The 24,114-nt window shown below is 36.4% G+C and overlaps 1 protein-coding gene across 1 annotated transcript; it reads left to right on the top strand.

The window, feature by feature from the left end:
* The first annotated feature begins 21,151 nt into the window (after window positions 1-21,151).
* Window positions 21,152-21,760, top strand: LOC147515804 (pectinesterase 4-like). Its single transcript, XM_086593053.1, has one exon. The coding sequence runs from the start codon at window positions 21,152-21,154 to the stop codon at window positions 21,758-21,760; it is 609 nt and encodes a 202-aa protein (XP_086449179.1).
* The last annotated feature ends 2,354 nt before the right edge of the window (window positions 21,761-24,114 follow it).

Here is a 24,114-nt window from a genome sequence, read left to right as displayed (position 1 = left end):
AAAGTTGGGATGTTATCTCCAAGGGACGTTAGGAATAGGATAACTATTAATCGAGCAAACATTACCTTGTTGTGATTGTTGTTGTTCATAGGCGAGAGGACAATAGGAGTCGGGATGCTCTGGACTCAAACAGAAATTACATGGATTGGAGTTGACATTCATGACGGGGATAGGCGTTTGTTGAACAGAAATAGCCTCTATATTTTAAGTTAGAGATTCAATTAAATTTTTAAGTTCTGAATCGGGTTTCATCTCAAACATACCGGCGGCTTTAATTGTTGTAGAAGAACTAGCGGAACGGAGAAATCGTCCACTACCCCCAGTTATTATTACGCTTAGTTTAATCTTCTTAAAATTTATAAGCCTCTGAGGCTCCCTTACTTAGGAAACTACCCCCATTCATTATGTCAAGTACTTCTTTATGGTGGTGTAGAAGTCCTTTGAAAAAGGCACGAACTACCGAGTCTTTCGCGAGGTTATGGTGTGGACACTCTATAAGAAGATCGGTGAAATGATTCCAAGCCTCTGAAAATGATTCATGAGGATTCTGTCGAAATAAATGAATCTTGGAAAGCATTTCATCGGTGTTCAGTGGTGGGTAAAAATGTTCCATAAATAGTTGAAAAAGTTTAGCTCACGAGTCCACAGAATTAGGCGCTTGGGCAGTTAACCAAGACGCCGCCTTATCGGCTAAAGTGAAAGGAAATACCATTAGTTTAATTTGTTCAGCACTAACCATAGGATGGTGGAATGTAGTAAGGACTTGGTCAATCCTACGCATGTGCTGATAAGGCTTTTCATGGTCTAACCCATGAAAAACGGGTAACAAATTAAATATATTTGAGGGAATTCGGGAATCCCCCACTGGGTCGATCTGATAGAAAGATGCAAGATTTAGGGCTATCGTTCAAGGCTTTGTAAAAGTCTGAGAGAGGAGACTCTCTTTCTTCAGCCATTATTTCAAGTGGTGTGTGTGGTATATTAGATAGAGGTGTGGTGAGTGTTATACTAGAAAGGCGTGTTTGTTGACGTTGGCGGTTGATTACGTTAGGCTTTTTTCTTCAACCTGACCTTAATCTCATGCAAGGCTAAGCCAATCTTAACGAAATACAACAACACCCCAAACAATCCTAATATGCTAGTATGAACCTCTAATAGGAGATGCGAGGTGTGGAAGAAAAGAGTACCTGAATGCCTCCTTGCTTTGCTTATGAATAACATCTTGTTTACACGTGCTAAATGTGTATAACATGTTAGAACACTAAAAACTATAAAGAAATGGAAATTTGAAACAAACATTTGGAAATCAGGCAGTTTCAGCAGAGGGCACAGGTCATGCTCAGAATAGGCCTAAGTAGGGTGCAGGTCGCGCTTAGGTTAAGTTGGAGTTCCAGGCATTTGGGCGCGGGTTGCGCTCCAATTTAGCCTTGGTAGGGCACGGGTCGTGCTCAGGGAAAAACTCATGGTCCAGTGTTTGGCATTTTAGCCAGGTTTCGTGTTTTGGCTTGGCTTGGTGGTCACCAAAAAAAGTGGAGTTCCAGGCGTTTGGGCGCTGGTGGCGCTCCAATTTAGCTTTCCTAGGGCGCGAGTCACACTCAGTGTAATTCTACGAGGAAAAAATTTCAGTGCTAAAACGGACAAGCACAGTGAGAATCAAACAAGGGTGGGTGGGTTTTGTGACATTGGAAAACTAACAATTCTAAAGAAAACAATACTAAAGGGAACTAAGATGGCAGCGGCGCCATTTGATAAACGATAAAATTTGAATAATTCTACTCACGAATAAAAGTTGAAATTCAAATGCAAGTAAACCTAAAACTTTTACGAATACTATATTTATCAAAGATTTCTACTCTCGAATCTATCGAAATAGAGTTGGAATAGAAGATTCGTTCCACTCCTAGTTATTTAGCATTCAAAGTTTTCTACGACTATCAATCCTACCAAAGTCAAAGAGAGTTTTACGATGGGATTATACTACGATGTGAATTCTAAGAACAAGATACTAACTATGATGATTCAACTACGAAATGCTACGGAATACTAAGGTTTGAATCTAGAATAAGAATTAGGGTGGAATTGAATCCACCTTGAATCCAACTTAATAAACTAGCATAGATTGTTATAATTCAATTCTTAAGTTCTTACGGTAAGAATTGGTCGTTCTAATCTCTAATTATACATGGCATCTCTACCAATTCATAACTAACATGTGAGGAAGTCCAACCCATTCTCATGGCGAATCAACGACCTTCTAGAGTGGAATAGACTCTTACAACGATTCTACACTAAACAATCAAGTTTTCATCAAACCCCTCTAATGGAGGTTTATCCTTGATTCATCAAACTATCATTTCCAATTGAATTAAAACTAGACATTATATAAAGATTCTAAATTTACTAATTTAACTAATCAATAGATTTAAATCTAAATTAACAACTAAGAAATGAAATTGATAACTAAATAATTAAAACTAGATTATGATTAACAAATTAGCAATTGAAGACAACTAATTTATGAATTTAACAATACTAAAAGTAAACAAGAATTGAATCAATAAACTAAATCTGAATTAAAGATGAATACTTTATTATAAAACTAAATGTGATTCTAAATTAATCATTTACTTGTTCCAACTAATCTATTGCAAACTAAAAACTAGATCTAAAACAATAATTGAAAACTAATTAATTGAATAAAACTCAAAACTAGATCTAGATTATTCTCTAATGGCTACCTTCCACTCCTAGTTCTTTAGCTTTCAAAGTTTTCTACTACTATCAATCATACCAAAGTCAATGAATAAGTCTGAGAATAGAGATGAAGAATAGAAAAGAGAAGAACCTTTGAAATCAAGAATTCGTTAGTCACTTCAGATGAGAAAAATAAGTATCCATTCAAATAAAAATAATAATAAAAGAAAATAAAGAGTTAGAACTCCAAAAATAGAATCAAGGAGTCAAAAGCCAAAGAAAAAGAAAAAAAAATGGCTAAAGATGGAAACAAAGTACAGAAGCAAAAGTAAAGAACAAGGGTTTCTCTAGTTACATAATATGAAGCCTCTATTATCTCAGACTTGTCCTTTTTGAATATCCATTTCCTTCCTTCTTAAACCATCTCCTAATCCCCACAACACCTAATAAAGACCTCTAGCTCAAGTAGAAATAGGTTAGTGTGATAGTAAGTGGCAGATGTGTTTGATCGACTCTGGCTTCCTTGTGTGTCATTGAGTTTGTAAGGTAAAGTGTACCCACTACACACTGGAGTAGCTAACTTGAGCGAAAAAATCAGAGTGGTTTTTGTCTTGACATTTATGTGAGGACCTACTTAAGGACGCTCTTCCGAGTTTTCGAAAACGGACCTGCTAGTTCATCTCATAGTATTACTCATTGTATATATGTTTATTCGTAGATGATTGATTATTATGCATATATTAGCTTAGGTTTCGACTTGATTATTCTGTATTCATTGCTAGTGAGATGTATAGATAATTGAGACATAGATAAGAAAACAATAGTTTTATTTCTGAGTCGTTGTAGTAAATATGAAGTTTGTGAGTACCTTCACTAGAAAACTCTCACGAGGCTATAACTCGTCCACTAGGGAATTCCTAATGGTTTAAGGCCTTGTTGCATATGGTCAATGCAATCGCACTCGGCGAAACGAGATTAGTTAGAACTCCATTTTTGGTCACTTATGCTAATTTCTCATATTTGCTTGAAGACAAGCAAAATGTTGTTTGGGGGTGGTTTGATAAGAGCCCAAAACTGTAGTTTTAACCCCTTAACAATAATACTTTTAGACCAATTACGCGAGCAATAAATAAGAGTTAATGCTAATTACGTGCTTTTATGTATTTCAGGCATTGAAGTCAATTATGTGCAGAAATGTGCCACTTTGGCGATATAAAGGAGCAAGGGTTGGTTCCTAAGAAGTTCTGTGATTAAAGGTCAAGATTTAAGGAGAAAAAACCTTTGTAAAGACCGGTCAGAAGCTGAAAAGTCAGAGTCAACGCGAGTAGAAATAGCACACAAAAGTTAGTAGAATATTCGAAGACCATATCTTTGGACTCAGGCTTCGGAATTGGGCGTACCTTATGTAAAAACGACCGTCTCGGAAAGAGCTTTCCAATGGTTCAAACCTTGACCCAATCAGAGAAGCAAAAGTAGATGAAAAGCCTATTGAAGTCAAAGTCATCTGAAATGGGCCTTGTAGACTGAAGAAATTGGGCTTTAGGCTTGATTTTCCGGCCCAAAACATGGACCCTTTGCCCATACACGAAAATGTGGATCTGGTCTCCTCTATTTCCACGCATAAGACTTAGCTCTGAAGTATAGATTAGCTTAGGATAGAAGGTAGCCATTAAAGAATAATCTAAATCTAGTTTTGAGTTTTATTCAATTAATTAGTTTTCAATTATTGTTTTAGATCTAGTTTTTACTTTGCAATAGATTAGTTAGAACAAGTCAATGATTAATTTAGAATCACATTTAGTTTTATTATAAAGTATTCATCTTTAATTTTGATTTATTTTATTGATTCAATTCTTGTTTAGTTTTAGTATTGTTAAATTCATAAATTAGTTGTCTTCAATTGCTAATTAGTTAATCATAATATAGTTTTAATTATTTAGTTATCAATTTCATTTCTTAGTTGTTAATTTAGATTTGAATCTATTGATTAGTTAAATTAGTAAAGTTAGAATATTTATATGATGTCTAGCTTTAATTCAATTGGAAATGATAGTTTGATGAATCAAGGCTAAACCTCCATTAGAGGGGTTTGATGACCGGCCGCCTGTCACGCGGGTGACCCGGGTTTGATCCCCGGTAGTTGTGCCATTTGATAAATGATAAAATTTTAATAATTCTACTCATGAATAAATCTTGAAATTCAAACGCAAGTAAAACTAAAACTTTTACGAATACTATATTTATCAAAGATTACTACTCTCGAATCTATCGAAATAGAGTTGGAATAGAAGATTCGTTCCACTCCTAGTTCTTTAGCATTCAAAGTTTTCTACGACAATCAATCCTACCAAAGTAAATGAGAGTTTTACGAAGGGATTATACTACGATGTGAATTCTAAGAACAAGATACTAACTATGATGATTCAACTACAAAATGCTACAGAATACTAAGGTTTGAATCTAGAGTAAGAATTAGGGGGAATTAAATCCACCTTGAATCCAACTTAATAAACTAGCATAGATTGTTGTAATCCAATTTTTACATTCTTACGGTAAAAATTGGTCGTTATAATCCCTAATTATACATGACATCTCTACCAATTCATAACTAGCATGTGAGGAAGTCCAACCCATTCTCATGGCTAATCAACGACCTTCTAGAGTGGAATAGACACTTACAACGATTCTATACTACATAATCAAGTTTTCATCAAGATTTCATCAAACCCCTCTAATGGAGGTTTAGCCTTGATTCATTAAACTATCATTTCCAATTGAATTAAAACTAGACATCATATAAAGATTCTAACTTTACTAATTTAACTAATCAATAGATTCAAATCTAAATTAAAAACTAAAAAATTAAATTGATAACTAAATAATTAAAACTAGATTATGATTAACTAATTAGCAATTGAAGACAACTAATTTATGAATTTAACAATACTAAAACTAAACAAGAATTGAATCAATAAACTAAATCGGAATTAAAGATGAATACTTTATTATAACACTAAATGTGATTCTAAATTAATCATTTACTTGTTCTAACTAATCTATTGCAAAGTAAAAACTAGATCTAAAACATTAATTGAAAACTAATTAATTGAATCAAACTCAAAACTAGATCTAGATTATTCTGTAATGGCTACTTTCTATCCTAAGCTAATTGATATTTAAGAGTTAAGTCTTGTGTGTGGAAATGGGGGAGACCAGATCCACATTTTCGTGCATGGACTGAGGGTCCATGTTTTGGGCCGGAAAATCGATCCCAAAGCCCAATTTCTTCAGTCCACAGGGCCCTTTTCAGCTGTCTTTGACTTCAATAGGATTTTAGTCTACTTATGCTCGTCTGATTGGGTCAAGGTTTCTACCATTGAAAATTTCTTTCTGAGCCAGTCGTTTTGACATAAGGTACGCCTAATTCCGAGGCCTGTGTCCAAATATACGATTTTCGGAAGTTCTGCTGACTTTTGTGTGTTGTTCTGCCCGCGTTGATTCTGACTTTTCAGCTTCTGACCGGGCTTTACAAAGGCTTTTTCTCCTTGGTTCTTGGCCTTTAATCACAGAACTTCTTAGCAACCAACCCTTGCTCTTTTATATCACCAAAGTGGCACATTTCTGCACATAATTGACTTCAATGCCTGAAATACATAAAAACACTTAATTAGCATTAACTCTTATTTATTACTCGCATAATTGTACTAAAAATATTATTGTTAAGGGGTTAAAACTACAGTTTTGGTCTCTTATCACTAAGCTACCCATTAAACCACTAGTTGTAGCATATACGTTAGTACCGAACAATAAATGACATATTGAATCTATTGAACGAGATTAGGCACAGCTGGAAGAGGAGATAGAGTTGATGGAAAATTCTATGGGACAATTGGAGCTTTAGGAAGCACCTGTGAGCTATTAGCTCGAGACATAGTTGCATGTGGCCTTTTGAAGGGTACGGTGAAGCACTATGTTGACTATTGTAGAGAGTCCATGCTCGTTGTCCTTCCTCTATAGAAGCAAAACTTTGGTACAAAGTATTAGGAAACCCCGTTACTTGCTTGTCGCACTCAAACCATGTCCTATACAACCCTGGATTAGGTACTTCAGTAATATGATACTCTTACTCACATAGTCAATAATATGCTACTCAAAGTTACATATACTTCAATAGTATGATACTATAAATCACATATTCCATAATATGATATTATTCATTATATATATTGCAGGAATATGATACTATAAAGACAATAATACTTCAATAATATAATACTCTTAGTCACAAATTCAATAATATGATACTCTAAGTTACATACACTTCAATAGTATGATACTATTAATCCCATATTCAATAATATCATACTAGTAGTTTCACATATTTTAAGAATATGATACTATCAATCGCATAATACTTCAATAATATGCTACACTTAGTCACATATTCCATAATATGTTACTCGAAGTTACATATAATTTAATAGTATGATACTCTGAGTTTCATATACATTTAACTGCTACAAAACTGGTGTTGAGATTAATAAGCAATCACTTAAAAGAAGTTTAATCATATGATAAAAGTTAGTGTTTTATCATATGATAAAACGATTGTATCTCAAACTATTTTTCCTAAAAAGTCGGCATACTACCTGAGATTGCATCTAGTTAGTGCAACTTTGTTTTGTATGTCACTACATTATGGATTCCATATAGTAAAGAAGATTTATGTTAAAAAGAGAGTTATGGAGTTCTTACAGGTTATTTTCATACTTGTCATGTGTTCACAGTGCAAACGTGTTACATCAGATTGTATCTTAACTACTAGCATGGCTGAACAGACATAACAAAATGGGCTATTACCGAAAAAGTTACAGCAAAATGAGCAAAAAGACACAGATAAGTGCTTCAGTTTAAAAAAGTTGTCAAGGGCTTGTCAAGTGCTTCAGATACATACATAATGAGCATTATAGAGTTGCAATCATAAAAATGTCAGGTAACATCTTACCAAGCTAAAACTTGCAATAAAAAAAAGAGAGAAAAATGTTAGAATACATCTTACAAGGAGCCATCTTACAAAGATATAACTGTACAGAAGTTCAAAGTTGAACTTTGCATTACACATTACATTTTTCAATTTATTTTTAGGTTTGAGAATTCAGACAGAGTCATTTTCAGTGTAACAATGGGTTACGCATTCAAAGTGGTTGTTTTCTTTCTTGATGCCATCTTCATTGCATCACGAAGCCATTGAAATCCCTGGCAGCTCTTGCATTTCAAATACTTTTCTCTAACATTTAATCCATACATGGTAGTCTTAACAGTCCTCCTCCCCTTACAGTCTTTTGTATTGCATTCACAGTTTACCCAAGGGCACTCGTTCATCCAATGGCCTAGCTGACCACACTTAAAGTATTCGTTTGTTGATGATCTTGATCCAAAAAGTTGATAAAAAACAACTTCATCCAACCATTGCAAATAACTTCGACATGAATCATGCTCGCACTTCAAGTACTTCCTTCCTAGATTGCTTGTTGTTTGCGATTTGCCCAACAATCCAATCCCATCACATGTAGCTTCTTTACAGCGAGAGTACATAAATTGGCACTCAATAGCTGAGTGTCCAAGTTGATCACATACGTGACATTCAACCTGTGGTAAACGAAACATGTACTTCTCAATTTGAAACTCATGAAGATAATGACAATGAACAAATGTCTCAATCAGCAACTAATGCAGAAATTAAACTTCTTAATAGGCTATTTCAGACCAATAGCTCAACCAAGTTCAATTATTCAAGAATTACTAATCCGTGAATGAAGGAAAACCTTCACACAACCAACAAATTTTTTCATGCTCTTTATACTTGATAAATTAAAATTTATCTCTGTTAACATTTCAAAGATCAAATTCTTCGTGCTCTTTATACTTGATAAAATTCTAAGTGAAGAATGACACTCAATAAGTCAAAATTTTCTCTTAATTACCCCTAAAACTTAAGCATAATCAAACTCATGAATTTAAAGGGAAATTACCTTAATTTTTGCAAAATTAACTTGCTCTTATGCTTGCTTCGTGCTTCTTCACCTTGATTGGATCTTACGCAGTAGTAATAACTGAGAATTTTTTAAAAAAAAATGGTAAAAACCCTAAACCCTAACCCTAGATGTTGATGCTGTTTATAAAAGAAACGTAAAAGGAGGGACGGGTTATACTATTGGAGCATATAGAGGGAACAAATGCATTGACCAACTTATATTAAAACAGTAGATGTAGCATACTCCAATTAAGCCACTATATGTAGCATACTACTATTAAACTACTATCTATAACATACTCCTCTTAAACTACTATATGTAACATACTCCCATTAAATCACTATATTGGATTTAATAAGTATTGCGAGCGATGGCAAAGTGGTAGAGCTATATTGGAATAAGAGTCTTTTCCAATGCGTACATCATAATGAAATATGTTGATGATAATTTGAAAGTGAAAATGTAGCCGTAATTTGAATGTGAACACTCAAGTACCACACATACCTGTAATTTGAATGTGAACATTTAAGTACCAAATATAGTCGTAATTTCATTTAAAAACATAGCCATGATTCAAAAACCAAACCATAATGTTTAGGCATTGAAACACAAACATAAACACTTAAGTGCAACCCAAGAGTGAAACACCAAACTACGTTACAACCAGTCAACCACAATTCTCATATGTTATTTATTGTATCATAGACACATGCTATAATGATTGAAAGAAGATGAGAGCTTCTTACATTGTGTTTTTCTGCATTTTGATTTACATTTCTTTTCATACTTACTTGTCCTACTTTCTACTATATGAGGTCCTAGTATATATGATATTATTTGATACTAGGACTACCAAATGGCATTGCATGTAGTAGCCTAATTACAATTTAGTAGAAACTCCATTCTTTTTTCTCTTATTTTATGGTTGTCTCCATCAAATGAAGTCCAAATGTATGTGAATTACCAATAAGAAAAGAAAATAATACAAGTTTACAATTTGTTATTATGAAGGTTAGTTACATAATACATAATATTTATGTTCTACCTAATCGAACATGAGAAGAATACTTATGCTATCATTTTCTTTTCATGTGCAGAGTACTTATGTTGTACCTAATCTAACTTGAGCAGCCATCTAACTTCTTTAAAAAAAATAAAGTAAATCAAAATAAAAAACAAAGGCTCCATCTATAAACAAGCCCTAAATTTGAAACAATTATATACCTAAGATATATGACTTTTCTAGGAAAATTTCGGTAGAGTCTCCTCAGTATTTTCAACATTTCATAAATATAAAAGACCTATCATAACCTGAAAATTAAAACAATGTACTTCTTGATTAATTAACTTGACTACTTAACCATCTCGGCCGAATCCCCAGAAAGCAGGTTAAATAACCGGTTGACAAAAATGAGATCACTGCAATAGAAAGACTTAGTATGCCAAAGAACTTAAATGTCTCAACTAATTACAGATCATCCAAGCACCTCGTACAAAGCCATTACCGAAAACACAAATTAAATATATACTTCTGTGTCTGATAGCTATCAAAAGGTTTACATCATTAACAAATGGTACTTACTATACAACTTTCTGAAAGAGAAACAAAAGAGGTCCAAAGATAATACCTAGGGACCTTCTGAGTTCTGATGGTACTTACATCAAAACCCTCCAATTGGTTTGTATAACACACATGTTCTGGTTACTAAAAAGCATACTCTATCTAAGAACTGATACACGATATCCAACCTGCGACATTACAATTGATATGTTGAAAGTAACCTCTAACAAATATAAAAAGTTTCATCTTTTTACCTAGAACTCTACCCCACATTACCTACAACGGTACCACATCAACTATCTAATATAGCACTTCCACCACACAACTTACATAGATATGGACATAAGTTATAAAGTTGAATCATTTAAAAACAAGTTTTATTCCCAAGCTTAGCAACCTAGCTCTCATTCCTGTAACAATTGCCTCTTTGACCTAGTTACTCTGACAGGTGCTTGTTCTTTTACATCCTGCTGCACTGGTACTACTTCCTCCTACTGTACTAGTACCGGTTCACAGGATCCCAACACTACTACTGTGTCAGAGACTAATGGAAGTGTAGCACCTAAGGGAGCAAGACATGGAGGCATAGTCCGAAACCTGATGGGAACTAGTATAATGTGTTATAGAGCTGAAGCTAGGTCGTACAAGAACAATCTTACATAAGGAATTACAATATATTCTTAATGGCTTGAAATTGTGTATACTACCAGGTAGGTTATAAGAAGATAGAAACCATGCCATAGTCTGTTGAAAATGAGGCGATAGAGATTTGGGAGTTAATGCAACAGCTTAACCAAGTGAAAGTTGTTAATTTTTTTAAAAAAAAGTCTAATGGAACAGCTGACTTCTCAGCCTCCCTAAGGGGTCTAGAAGGGAAAGATAGATCTTACATGTAGTAATACTGTTTATGTAGGAAATAGAAATAGGTTGTTATTAGCACAAAAACATAAAATATTCATTAAGTGTTAGTAGAGTTTCACCAAGTTGTGTCGGCAATGCATTTGTCTCCTTCAAAGTCTTCTTTTTCTGCAGGTATTTTCTCTGATACTTTCGGTACTCCACGATGACGTTGTAATCAGGTTGGAGGAGCTCTGAAAATATTTTGAATTCATGTCATTACCACTTGCAATAATAAGATGCTTCAGAGTAGTGTGGCTTATAAAAGCCCCACGCCATGACGATAACAATCTCATTAGGAAATTTAAAATTAATATTGGTTAGACAAACTACCTGGAGTGACATCAAGTGAAGAATGTCTGGGTCGTCGGCGCAGGCAAGTTTTATTTGGGAGGCCAGCTTTAATTGCTTGGATTTCTCTCTGTTTGTACATATGGCTTCATCTTTACTGGACCATCTAGATAGGGAAATAATAAACATTTTAGATGATAAGTCCTCAAGTCCTTATACTTTATAAAAATTTTGGGAAAAATTTAACTTTCATGATACACAAATAGATAAGGATGATAAGACACTATCGACTTTCCATCCATTCCACAATCCCCGGTGCTTTCCACAGTAGTCACAACAGGAGGTGGACTTTGTGGATGACATCCTGATGAACCTGCTGCCTCATCGATGGAGATTGGAGCTACTTGCTCAATCGTCTCAGACCTCTTTTTCACCATAGCATCTATATACGCCACAAAATGATATATATTAAAAAGGTAGATGAAATGGGCGTATATAAAACATCTTGTATTTAAAGAAATTCACACTCTATAAAGCAACAACCTCTATTTTAACATTCTCTACACAATCTTAGACCATCACTTAATTAACTCCCCATAATTGGTCCATGTAAGGACAAGAGCAGGAGTACTTCTCTTTTTTTTATTTATCAAAGCAAATTCAAACTTTGAAGATGGTAATAAAAACACATTAAAGTTGCTACGATGAACAGACTTCCATCTCCTCTCTCCAGTGCGCCTTCCATGTCCACAGAAGTAGGGAGTGCCTCTGTGTTGCAAAAGGCAAACACGGCCAGGGCCCAGGAATCAAGAGTGACGACACCCTACTTCATTTGAAAACCCTATTTGTCACACCCTCCCATGATTTTGAACACATAACCACTGAACTCCTCGCCAAGAGCATCTCCATTAACCTCTAGTAAAATTGTCTTTTCATAATTATAATTGTAATTGTTTATTGATTTTAATTATTATACACATACATTACTTTATAATATAATAAAATACGGGAAACACATTGCTCAATACTTGTTCTCAGTCACTTTTAGTGGATTCTTAACTTCGGCATAGCACCAACCTTGGATAACATGTAAAATCCTTAAAGGTGTTCCTATGTCACGAGAAACTGCATCCAACACACCCTATGTTATTTTTCCAAACTCATTTTCAATGGAGTTATTATGCACACAACCAAGTTTCAAATTTTTAATAGAGCCCAGATTAGCTTATCAGAAGACTGTAGAAACTACATAATCCTCTTCAAAACATGCACATCACATGCAATGAAAATGAAAATAAAGAAGACCTGTTTGGTGAAGAAACTACGTATACATTCCAGTCCAAACATTCCCAAAATTTTACCACTATAACCCAAGTGCATGAGCATGGTTCACAATCTAAAGCATGGTTTAATCCTAGGTACAAAAGTAGTTTCCAACTTGCCACCACAGAATGAGCATGGTTTAATCTTAGGAACATAAAAACGTAGGGCATACATATTTTTTTGCGCCATAAGATGTGGGACCCCATTAGGATCACTGACCACAAATCCACCCCTGCAGATCCCTGGCTATAATATTAAGGCTACTATGTTGTCCCTTGTAAGACCAACCGCATTCTTCTATATATCCGAGTGCTAGACAAGTCTTCAGCCTTTTTATTTTCTTATGGCGATCAGCTCCATTTTCAACTGTTAGAACCATGATCAAGCTGTTAAGCAACATCCTGCCTGTCCATCATGATCCCTAAGTAATCAACTTAGGCCCTGGTAGTCATCCTCGTAAGACTGCCCATGAGTTTTGAGTTTTATAGTTGACCTCTCCAGAGGTGTCAACAAGAGACGCATTGGCATTCAAAGAAACAAGGGTGAGCTAAAACCCCGCATTCCATAATGGCATAAAAATAAGACTCTAAGGGCTTTCAGGCTTAGCATCTGAACAAAGACACTACCCGTATTCTTTTCTATTTTCGGTTAGTATTTTGTTTTTTCGGAATCAGAGGAGCAGCCAAAGGGGCACCTATTTGCATCTGAAAAGCGGTAGAGTCCTCCCCTTGCTTTCAGGTTAGGAAAAGACTCTAACCTCACCATCTAAAAATTCGAAGAAAAGTATACCATATCGAGCTAAGACCGATAGATTCCAGATCTGAGGATTGAGCACTTTGCTTTTCGGCCTGACTCTGAGGAAAGCTAGAGTCATGGACAGTACGAGACACTTTCCTAATTACCCTTTTCCACTAATTGATACAGGACCTTTGGCTTAACACCAGAAATGCTTTACCAAAGGGAAGTAGGTTTGAAAAGGCTTGTCCCATTTGGCCTAAATTAGCTTCATCACTAGTTGCAATAATGAATGCTAATGGCCTATAATAAAGCATTTTATCATGATAAAATGGTTTTTCCTACTTAGTGAGAATTTACCTGTAAGAACTTAATTCCTAGCAATGCAATAATGGATATTTGCAACTCCGTAAAATTGAATGTAGTAAATATTTTCTTACATAAAGAAATATATGTCTGGATGTGGATGACATATAGATATTCTATGGGTCTATTTTCTTCTTTCTTTCTTATTCAAATGATAGTTTGTGATCGAGGGCGATACACTGAACACCAATATGAGATAGGTTGCAGTTATAGTCAGAACTCCAACTAGGCCAATATATAATAAAACATGACCATAACTCTTTTTCTCTTTATATCTTTCTATTATATATAAATAAAATATAGGGTAGGGCTTTCGCCGCATCCACTAATACAAGACAAACACCTAATTTGAGGAGGTTTCTTTTCTTCCTCTCTTATTAGTATTAATGCCTTTGCCCGGAGGCCTTCTTGCACCAGCTCTTATAGATAAAAGGCTGTCTTAGTGTATGTCCCACGACAAAAATGATCGACAGTAGTTGGAATCATTGATCAACTTTATCGATCGCGACCCTTTATGGGCACCACTCTATATCCAATTTTTACGAATCTAATAGCCAATCTTGAGGGAAACCCTGAGTGGGCTCATTGCAGATGAACAAGGAGCCTTCATAAAAGGTAGGCTGATTTATTACAATTCACCATTTGGAGTCTTTTCACTCTGCGGGGAGAACCAGCCATGTTAATCGAACGTCGACATGGTCGCGGCATACGAGTCGACCTTTTTGAAAAGGAAGCGAGAAAAGAAATAGCCTTTGCTGAACCTCTGAGAAAATGGATTAGATCATGCATAGCTAATCAATCTATTGAACCCTTCTTTTCAGGGAGTAGGATTCATCCATGCGACCAAGAGCCTGGGGCAGGGATGCCCGTTATCCCCATAAGGAGTTAGTGGCCGAAATGTTGAGCAGAGCCCTAAAGAAAGAACAACGATAGGGAAACTTATGGGACTAAAAAATTGGGGATTCTGACTCCCCTGAGTTACCAATTTGCTGATGACACTGTCATCATAACGGGTATAAATCAAGCCACAATTACCTTTTTCCCTTTGTTTTCTTCTGGGGGAATTTATAATTATTATAGTAAATAAAATTCTATTTTTGAATGTTCCGATACTGGATAGGGCATTTGATTAAGGATACTAAACCCTTGAGAGTTGGGATAAAAAAGCTCTGGTTCCTAAGACTCTGTCGATAAAGCAGCTATAGAGCATAGTTACGTCCGGGTAGAGCGTAAAAAGGTGTATCGAGTCTTTTTTGCCGGTTTAAAGAGAAAGAGCTAATCCGAGTTTGTAAGGAGGTTGTAATTTCCTTCTGGCTTCTACCCTCAGATGAAAGAAGTGGACGGGTAGAGCAAGAACTATGAGCGGATAGACTGGGGATGGGAGTTGGCTATGAGCTATACTAGAGGGAAAGCTACGAATCTAAGAGCAATGCGCTAATCAACCTAGTAGGATCGGGTAGGTAAATTAATTAATAAGGGGGTCTCAGGGCCTAGCGATGAAAGCTTTTCAAATAAACCTAATAGTGTTGAGAGGGTGGTTTCCCGATTCCTTATGTGATGCCTTTATTTGATCCTGTCTCGAAGTTCCTTTGGCATGATCGTTTCGAAGTTCTTTCTTTCATAAGATAGTATTTTGATTTTCGGAAATTAAAATAGCTGTTGAGCAGAAGGGTTTTGTATTACTTGGTTGGGATAAGAGTGCAGCAGCAGTGGTAAGAGCCGTAGAACCAATCGCAATGGAAACAGCTTAAGAAAATCCCTTTCTCATTATGAACCTACTTTCTTCCGTCACGGTAAAAAGCCCAAGCAAAGGAACTACATTGAAAGACAAAGCATTTCCCTTCCTCATTACCATCTCGAGAGCAGCACGAAGACATTTAAAGACAGCATTTAAAAGACAGAAAAAGAAAAGCAGCTTAGCTTTTTTGGTTTTGCTTCCAACTAAGGCTAAGGGACTTGGATAGTAAACCTGAAAAAAAAAAGCCACCCTAGTAAGGTGCAATGCTGAAATGTTTACCAGTAAACCCTACAGAAGTCGGAATGGGATGGGGTAGAGAACTAGTCCCTTGCCCGGCCGGGATTGGAGGGGGTCTATTAGCACAGGGACAGACCTATTAGAAGAATCCCTACGACATCCTTAAGAGGCTTAAAGATCTTGAAAAAAGAACGAGTGAGGACGTGTCCAATCTCTCTTGCGAGGAACCAAGCGAAAAAAAAATAAGGCAACACACTCTTTGTCGGAACGAAGGCGAACTGGCTTTGATGACGAGATGCTTCTGAATAGTACTACAAGGCTGATAGACAACAAGACTAAAGAAAATAGGGGATATGTAAGAACATATTAGTATGGATCCTAGGGAATCACGAACCAAGGGAGGAATCTCACAAGCCAATTGTCTTGAACATTGTCTTTGCGGAAACTATCGCCCTAACTAGAGGGGGAATATTGAACACAAACATGTGTATGCCTTCCAAAAGCCCTTCCCATAGCAAGTAGATGCTTTACTTCTCAATACTCAAGATTGTGCCCTGGAAATCTAACCCATGTAAGAGCATGACTTTGAAATTGTTTATCACCAGAAAACTTAGGTGACCACTGATTTAATCTCAAAGATCGAAGTGCCTTGTTCCCAAACGCTATGGTAGTCACTTTCATCAGAAAATGTTACCATGATATAGCCTTTACCGAGAGGGGTTAAAAAACATTATATTTTGGGTGCCCATAAAACCTTAGTGATGAACCCTTTAAATTTTGATCTTTTGGAAGTCTAGTCTACCTACTAATGCAAACTTGCAAAAGTCAGGACCTTTATCCACTTCTTTAATTAAGTTAAGTTAATACAAGTTGGAGTGTACTAAACCCTATAATTTTTTTTAAAAAAAACTGCACCATTAATAAATTTGAAAACGTGTTTACCTTCACGCATGTCTTGCATATCACATTCTGCATGCACTGAGGTCAAAATGTTGTCAACCTGACTCGAAGAATTACATGCATAACTAATTGTCGCAAATTCCAGCCCGTAAGCATCAATGATAATAATTACTTTGGGAATTTAATTCTTTGATGCATATATGTATTTACACAATTCCAGGTTACCATTATGTATTTCCGGCTCGACTTGGGGACTACCACTAGCAATGCCTCCTTCAACATTCTCTACATATCAGTTCAAATATGTGTTTATTCATTTACACTAAAGAGTACATCATTAATTCGATAAAACTGTACATCACAACCTAAACTTACCACCATGAGAAGCAGGCAGTGTTGTAGTCAGCAGCATATTTTCATCTAACAACCACATATTGGCTGGAGATGGGACATTGACTGGTTTGATTACTACATTGATCCGCTCACCTTGTTCATTGACTTCTATGTCATCAGCGCTGTCTTCACTTTCATAAGTTGGTGCCAAAAAAGGATCAGACTCACTACTCATGCCATTGCAACCTTCCTGAACACCACTCGTACTCTAATCACAATGGATATCTTTACTTACATCAGCATCACTCCCGGCTTCACCAGCTCTTACTATTTCTGAATGCACAGCGAGAAAATATTTTGGGATTACTTGCTCAGTGATACTCTCAAAGAAAGGCACAAGCAATTGAGCAAGGCGAAAAGAGCGCTTCCTCTGCACTAAAACACAAACACAAATGCAGTTTTAGGTTCACAAGATATACATGGATAACTATCCACATAACAAAGGTTGAAGTTACTAGCAAGAAGAAGTTTTAAGGGAAATCTCATCATATCATAATCAAGCTACTTTCTAAAAGCATGCATTCTAAACAAATATCATTAAGAACATGCATTCTAAGCAAACATCATTCTAAACAAAAACATAGTAAACACACGGAATGAATTCATAACATATTAACCTCTTCAGTCTACTTATCCCTCAGTAATGCCTTATGAGGGTGCAAGGGTCGAATCTGTGTGACACTGTGGCTCTTATACCACTCCAAGTAAGCTGCATGACTTGCCTCGGTGAACTCTACTTGTTCCTCCCCAATACAGTCAGACGTCCACCAGATTTCCCAGTCTGCGCATATTTCTTTGGACGGCTTCCAAGATTTAGGATCATCTCTCCACCTAGGAGGTGGATCCAGTATGTTTTGCTTCTGCCCAAACTGCCTCATGAATCTTTCTGGCATATACCTCTCTATAATGTCGAAGTGTATAAGCCATGTTGATATACGCTTCGTATATGAAGTGTTCAAAGCAAACTGGGGAGCATTCACCCAGGCGTCCCATGGCTTCCATATTATCTAAAATAGCAAACATCATACCAAGATTAGCATATACACTTCTTTGGCATTCACATTCACACATAAATAAGTAGTGATCAGCTCCAAACAACCTAATTGCGCTGGTTTTTTACGACGTGGCTAATTTGTTTATGCATGATAGATATCAAGTATAAATGCATATCACTAATACCTAAATATCTACTTAAGACAACCATTGCACGACTAACCTTATCCGCACGCAGCGTGTCCATCTTTGCACTTAGATGCTCATACGTGAGCTTTGAAGGTCTATATTTGACGTGTTTCCACCGCAAGTAGCTGGGAATTTAACAAAAGTAGGACACCTTGGCTGACACATATGAATCCTTTCGAAAAACCATGCCTAGAAGCAAACATCCACAATTGCAATCCAATACATAGTTAATTAATAAAAAATAGTCCATATAAGAATTTGAAGCTACAGTGTTACAACACTTACCAACAGGACCAAGCCAACTGTTAAATATATTGCCCCTGATAGGGTTATATACTAAAAGCATTACTTTTGTATTAACTCTAACTCTTTATATTTTGAATGAGAATCATATGGGCAAATGTTATGCATATTATATATGTTATTAGTTATACGCATGCATCTAATACTTTATGTTGTAGATGAGATATAGTGTGTGGTGAAATACAGAAGATCATATCATCAGTACCTTATAAAGTATAAGTAAACGTTCACAACCTAGATGGATTTGGACAAACCATTGGTACGATTGTAGTATAATCTGGTATTAGTCTATCTTGACTATAGGATTACTCTAGTACACTTTGTGTGTATTGAACAGGACCAAGTGAGGTTGTTTCTCTTTATATTGACTATATAAGAGAACAAACACCTCTGTTATTATGGATGTTTGTCTTCTTAATCCGGATATAATAATGGGCATTTACGTGCATTGTACATTGCTTTAAATCATCAATGAGTGAGATTCATTTGTGAATCAACAAACTCGATGGATTGGGTAATGAAATTGTATGTAAGGTGTGTTGTTGATTATAGAAGGAATCCGTGGCCCGCAGGAAGTCGGGCTGATGATGTCCCCTTGAGGAGCTCATAAGGATTGTCATGTAAACCCTGCCGGTGGATTTAATCCGACATGACAATGAGGTTGAGTCGTACTACTCAAGGACATAAGAAGTTGATTAATGCAGTTGTCAGTAACTTGACTTAATCAACGGGCATTTGATATCTGAAACACGGGGAGATCAACAAGCATATAATATGGAGCCCATAAATATAACACGTAATTTGGGATTAGGGTGGTAGTGCAACAATGGCCTTTAGTGGAATAAGCTATTTGTTGATGGACTTGGGCCGTGTGTTCTGGGCGAACATGGGAAGCCCAAGCTCGTCAGGAGACCTTACCCTGATTTCTCCTCATGGTCCCTGTTGTAGCCTATAAATAGAAACCTCTTTCTTTGGCCATTTTTTACACAAGAAAAACTCAAGGTTTTGCTCAAGAAAAGTAGATCCAAAATTGGTTCCAAATTTTGTGAGTGAGAGAGGCCAAGAGAGAAAGAAAAGGGTGGTAGATCGTTGCCCACACAATATCCATTGTAAGGATAGGAATACAATAGAATATCAAGAGGTTGCTGATTCGTAGAGCTTGGATTCTCAGAGTTATCATAGCTGATCAAAAGGTATCATTTCTAACCAAACCGTAAGAACCCTTTATTCCGCTACGCATGGGTTTTCGCAGTTCGTAGTAAATCATTCGATGCAATCATAACGGTTCCTACAGCCCTGACTAAATCATCAACTACTTGGCCGAGCCAAAATCGACTTGACGAGTAAGGAAAATAATTAATTTTAGTAATTGAAACAATGAAACAATGAAACAAAACAAGCTTATAATGAGCAAATATTTTTTTTATAACAAGCTTATTTGTGATACGTACAATTTAATAATATCTTTCACTCCACACTTCTTTGTACATTGAGGACACTATAAATTACCCACACGAGTTAGTATTACAAGTACAAAATAAGATTTAGAATCCACATATTGCTTCTACACAAGAAACAATAGTACAAACACGTCAACCTCAAAGCTTTGATGCATTTTTCAAAGGATTGTTAACCAAGACAATCCGAGTTTCTCAAAACAGATATATATATATACAGCCCCGCTCTCAAACGGACGACCGTTTATGGACTTTACTTAAAAACCAAAATTTCAAAATACGAAATAGACTCTCACAAAGGGTTTTCTCATGACTCGCTCATTCTCTCTCCGAAGTCCAAACTTACCGTGACTATTTCGCTCCCTCCTGGTACTCTCTTTCTCTCTCTCATGGGGAATATAATTATAGATATGTCAAAACTCAAAAGTACAGACTCTCTTTCATTCCCTCTCAATGACATACCAGCTCACGTTTGAGAAACAAAACTATAGACAAAGGTGCAAACATATATCAACAATCTAAATTTAAACTAGGATCGCTTGCACCTAAAAATGGTGTGCTTTCGCACCCTATAAACAACACCACTACATTCTCTTTTCCAAAGAGAAGTCATAACCACAATCCCTCTCCTCTCAGTTTCTCGCTTCCACCTCAAAATAGAAAAGTTAGAGGAGGATCTGCAGTATAAGGAGGAGAAATCATGGGTAGGGTGCTTGCTGCTGGTATCTCAATCATCTTTGTTGTTGGTGTTATTGTAGGCATTGTTGTCACTGTAAATCGTGGAATTGGCAACACCTCTCATCAAAGTAATGGTGGTTTATCAACTGGAATGAAAGCTGTTGAAACTCTTCACAAATCCAATGGAATACAAAGAAACTTGCTTGAATACACTCAGTCCAATTGCCAAGAGAAATACTAGTGTCACCCAAAATTAAATGACCTCGTGAAAGCTACCTTTCAAGCTGCTCAAGAAGAGGTAACCAAGGCTTGGGGGAAGTCTGGTGCACTGGGGAAAGACACTACCACCTCTTTTGATAAAATGTTACTTGATGGTTGTAGTGAATTGTTACTATTCGCCACCCACAGACTTCAAGCGACAACATCTGTAGTTGAACATAGTGATTTTGACACGATGAGCGACCGTGTCAATGATCTTAAGACTTGGTCGAGTGTTGTTATTGCACTCAAAACAACATGCTTGGATGACCTGCTAGAAAAACCAGGGCTGCAGAAAACTATGCAAGACGACCTCATGAATGCTACTCAAATAACATTTAATGCACTCGCCATCGTCGATGAGATTTCTCAAATCCTTAGCAAAGTCAATAGTACTGAGTTTCCAGTTAAGATAAACCAGAATTCTATGAGACTTCTTAATGCTGAGGTCGACAAGGATGGGTACCCTGCTTGGTTCTCAGCAGTAGACCGCAGGTTTTTGGCATTAAAAAAAACACACTTGACACCGAATGTAGTTGTAGCCAAGGATGGAAGTGGGCAATTCGAGACTATTACTGAAGCTATCTCCACTTACCCAAAGAACAATGAAGGAAGATTCATAATCTATGTTAAGGTCGGGCAGTATCATGAAAAAGTAACAATTCCTGAAACAGCAATTAATATCTTCATTTATGGAGATGCATGGTCCTAGTGAAACAGTTGTGATAGAGAGTGACAACAAAAAAATCAACAACACCCAAACTTGGAGGACTGCCACTTTCTGTGAGTTGAACTGATATACAATTCTGAATGGGTATCCCTTGAGTAAGGTTTTTCTGTCCTTTTTTCTTTTCAGTTACTAAATGCTCTTATCACATTTTGTTGTAGCGGTTGTCGAAGATGGTTTCATAGCGCATTCAATGGGTTTCAAAAATGTTGCTGGTCCTGAAGGTGAACAAGCTGTTGCTTTCCACTCCAAATCAGATTTTTCCGCTTTGTACAACTACAGAATGCAAGGGTATCAAGACAATTTGTACTATCATACTTGTCGCCGGTTCTACAAAAAAAATTGTGAAATCTCCGCGCACAGTTGATTTCATATTTGGTGAGGGACGCGCACTGATTCAAGATAGTCATATCATTTTGATGGAGCCTAATCCCAATCAGAAAAACACTATCACTGCTCATGGGAGATAAAATGACAACATGCATATTGGTTTAGTGATCCAGCACTGTAACATTTCTGATGAAGCTGAGTTCTTCCCTAATGGATTGAAGATCCCCATGAGAGCGAGAAAGAGAGTACCAGGAGGGAGGGAAATAGTCACGGTAAGTTTGGACTTCGGAGAGAGAAGGAGCGAGTCATGAGAAAACCATTCGTGAGAGTATATTTCGTATTTTGAAATTTTAGTTTTTAAGTAAAGTCCGTAAATGGACGTTCGTCTGAGAGCGGGGTTGTATATAAATATATTTGGAGTACAATCTCTAATTGTTTCCACAGCTAATTCAAAGCGAAAAACATAAAAATCAAAACAAACTAAACTTAAACCAATAAAACTCAGACCTCTAACCTGAAAATCGGAACGTTCAGTGGAACTCCGCATACGCGACTCATCCAAATTAGTCTTCCCAAAAACAATCCCACCACATTTCCTCACTTTCTTAACTGTCGTGGCAACAAAAGTCGGTCTATACCCATCCAAAATCTTCAAACCACCCTTATATCTTATCACGTTTGGACACATGTGGAAATACTTATGATCTCCGGAAGATAGTGCGTTAGAATTCTAGTTTGCTCAAAATTAAGTTTTTTACCAAGTTTGAGCTATTTTGACTCCTAGATAGACCTTTGGATTCCAGGTGGAATCCCTGAAATAGACCTGATCCGAGTGTTCAGCTCCATTGAAAATGTACACTGTCTTTTGATGCTTCAAGCTATATTGAATCAAAGTGTTATAATAGTTTTTCACATGTTCCTGACTTACTTTACTTAAATAACTACTAAGGCTGGGTGCAATGGCTCCCCATTCCCTCAAAAGCGGAGGGAGTGGCGGTGGTTCCCACCACCCCCCCCCCCCACCCCCATCTCAATATAACTCTCCATATATAGAGAGTGTTATTGAGGAAAAGAGAGTGCATTCTACGCCACTTGAAATGGCGTGGTTTGTAAAAACCCAAACGGTGCCACTTGAAGTGGCGTAGAATGGTCTGAACCATTGGACACCAAAATTGACACCCCATCCTCAAAACACCATTTTTTGGTGGAATGGAGATAGAGGGTGGATGCACCATTGGACTCAACCTAAGAGAATTTTTTTATAATACACATATTTTAAAATATTCGTAATGATTAGCCGTATCCAAATCCTTTAAGGTTTGGAATCAAGCCTTACGTAGCTCTTAATTCATTTCTCGAATTATTCCTCTTTTTTAGGTTTTCTAGGCAACTTGTCAAAGCAATAAATTTCCCTTCATTCATCCAATTGGTACACCAATTGTTAGCATGCCAATTTTAACATGTATTGGAAATTCAGAATAAATTATTAGAAGATACCAGTAATTACATGTAACTTCTTAAGAATATAGTCATCCTGAGTAATATATCCTTTACCATAAATACCTGTAACTAGTATCTTCTTATAATTTAACAATAAGTTAGCCGTTCTTAGAAGATACCTGTAACGGGTATTTCTGGTAAAGTATATTTGACTCAGGCTGGCTATATTCTCCAAAAATTACCTGTAACAGGTAACTGCTGGAAAATATAGTCATCTCGAGTATAATATCATTTACCATAAATACCTGTTACTGGTATCTTCTTAAGAATATAGCCATCCTGAGTTTTCTATTATCCTTTACCAGAAATACCTGTAACATGCATATCACACTGCGAGAGGAATAGTCTGAACCCATACCTGATAAAAAACATCATCATCTTCTAAAACCAAGCTCTTGTAACGTAATCACCAACGAGTTTTGGCTTCGAACAATCCAAACTATGATAACTCGTTGGTGATTATGCTACAAAAGCTTGGTTTGAAAAGATAAAGAGGTTTTTTAACAGCA

This window comes from Coptis chinensis, chromosome 2 (genome assembly GCF_015680905.1).
Source record: "Coptis chinensis isolate HL-2020 chromosome 2, ASM1568090v1, whole genome shotgun sequence".
NCBI lineage: Eukaryota > Viridiplantae > Streptophyta > Magnoliopsida > Ranunculales > Ranunculaceae > Coptis > Coptis chinensis.
The sequence above is the reverse complement of the archived record's forward strand: the minus strand, read 5'-3'. Positions and strand labels throughout refer to the sequence as shown.

Excerpts from the sequence above, each read along its gene's own strand:
- LOC147515804 (XM_086593053.1), top strand. The coding sequence starts at position 21,152 with ATGTTACTTGATGGTTGTAGTGAATTGTTACTATTCGCCACCCACAGA.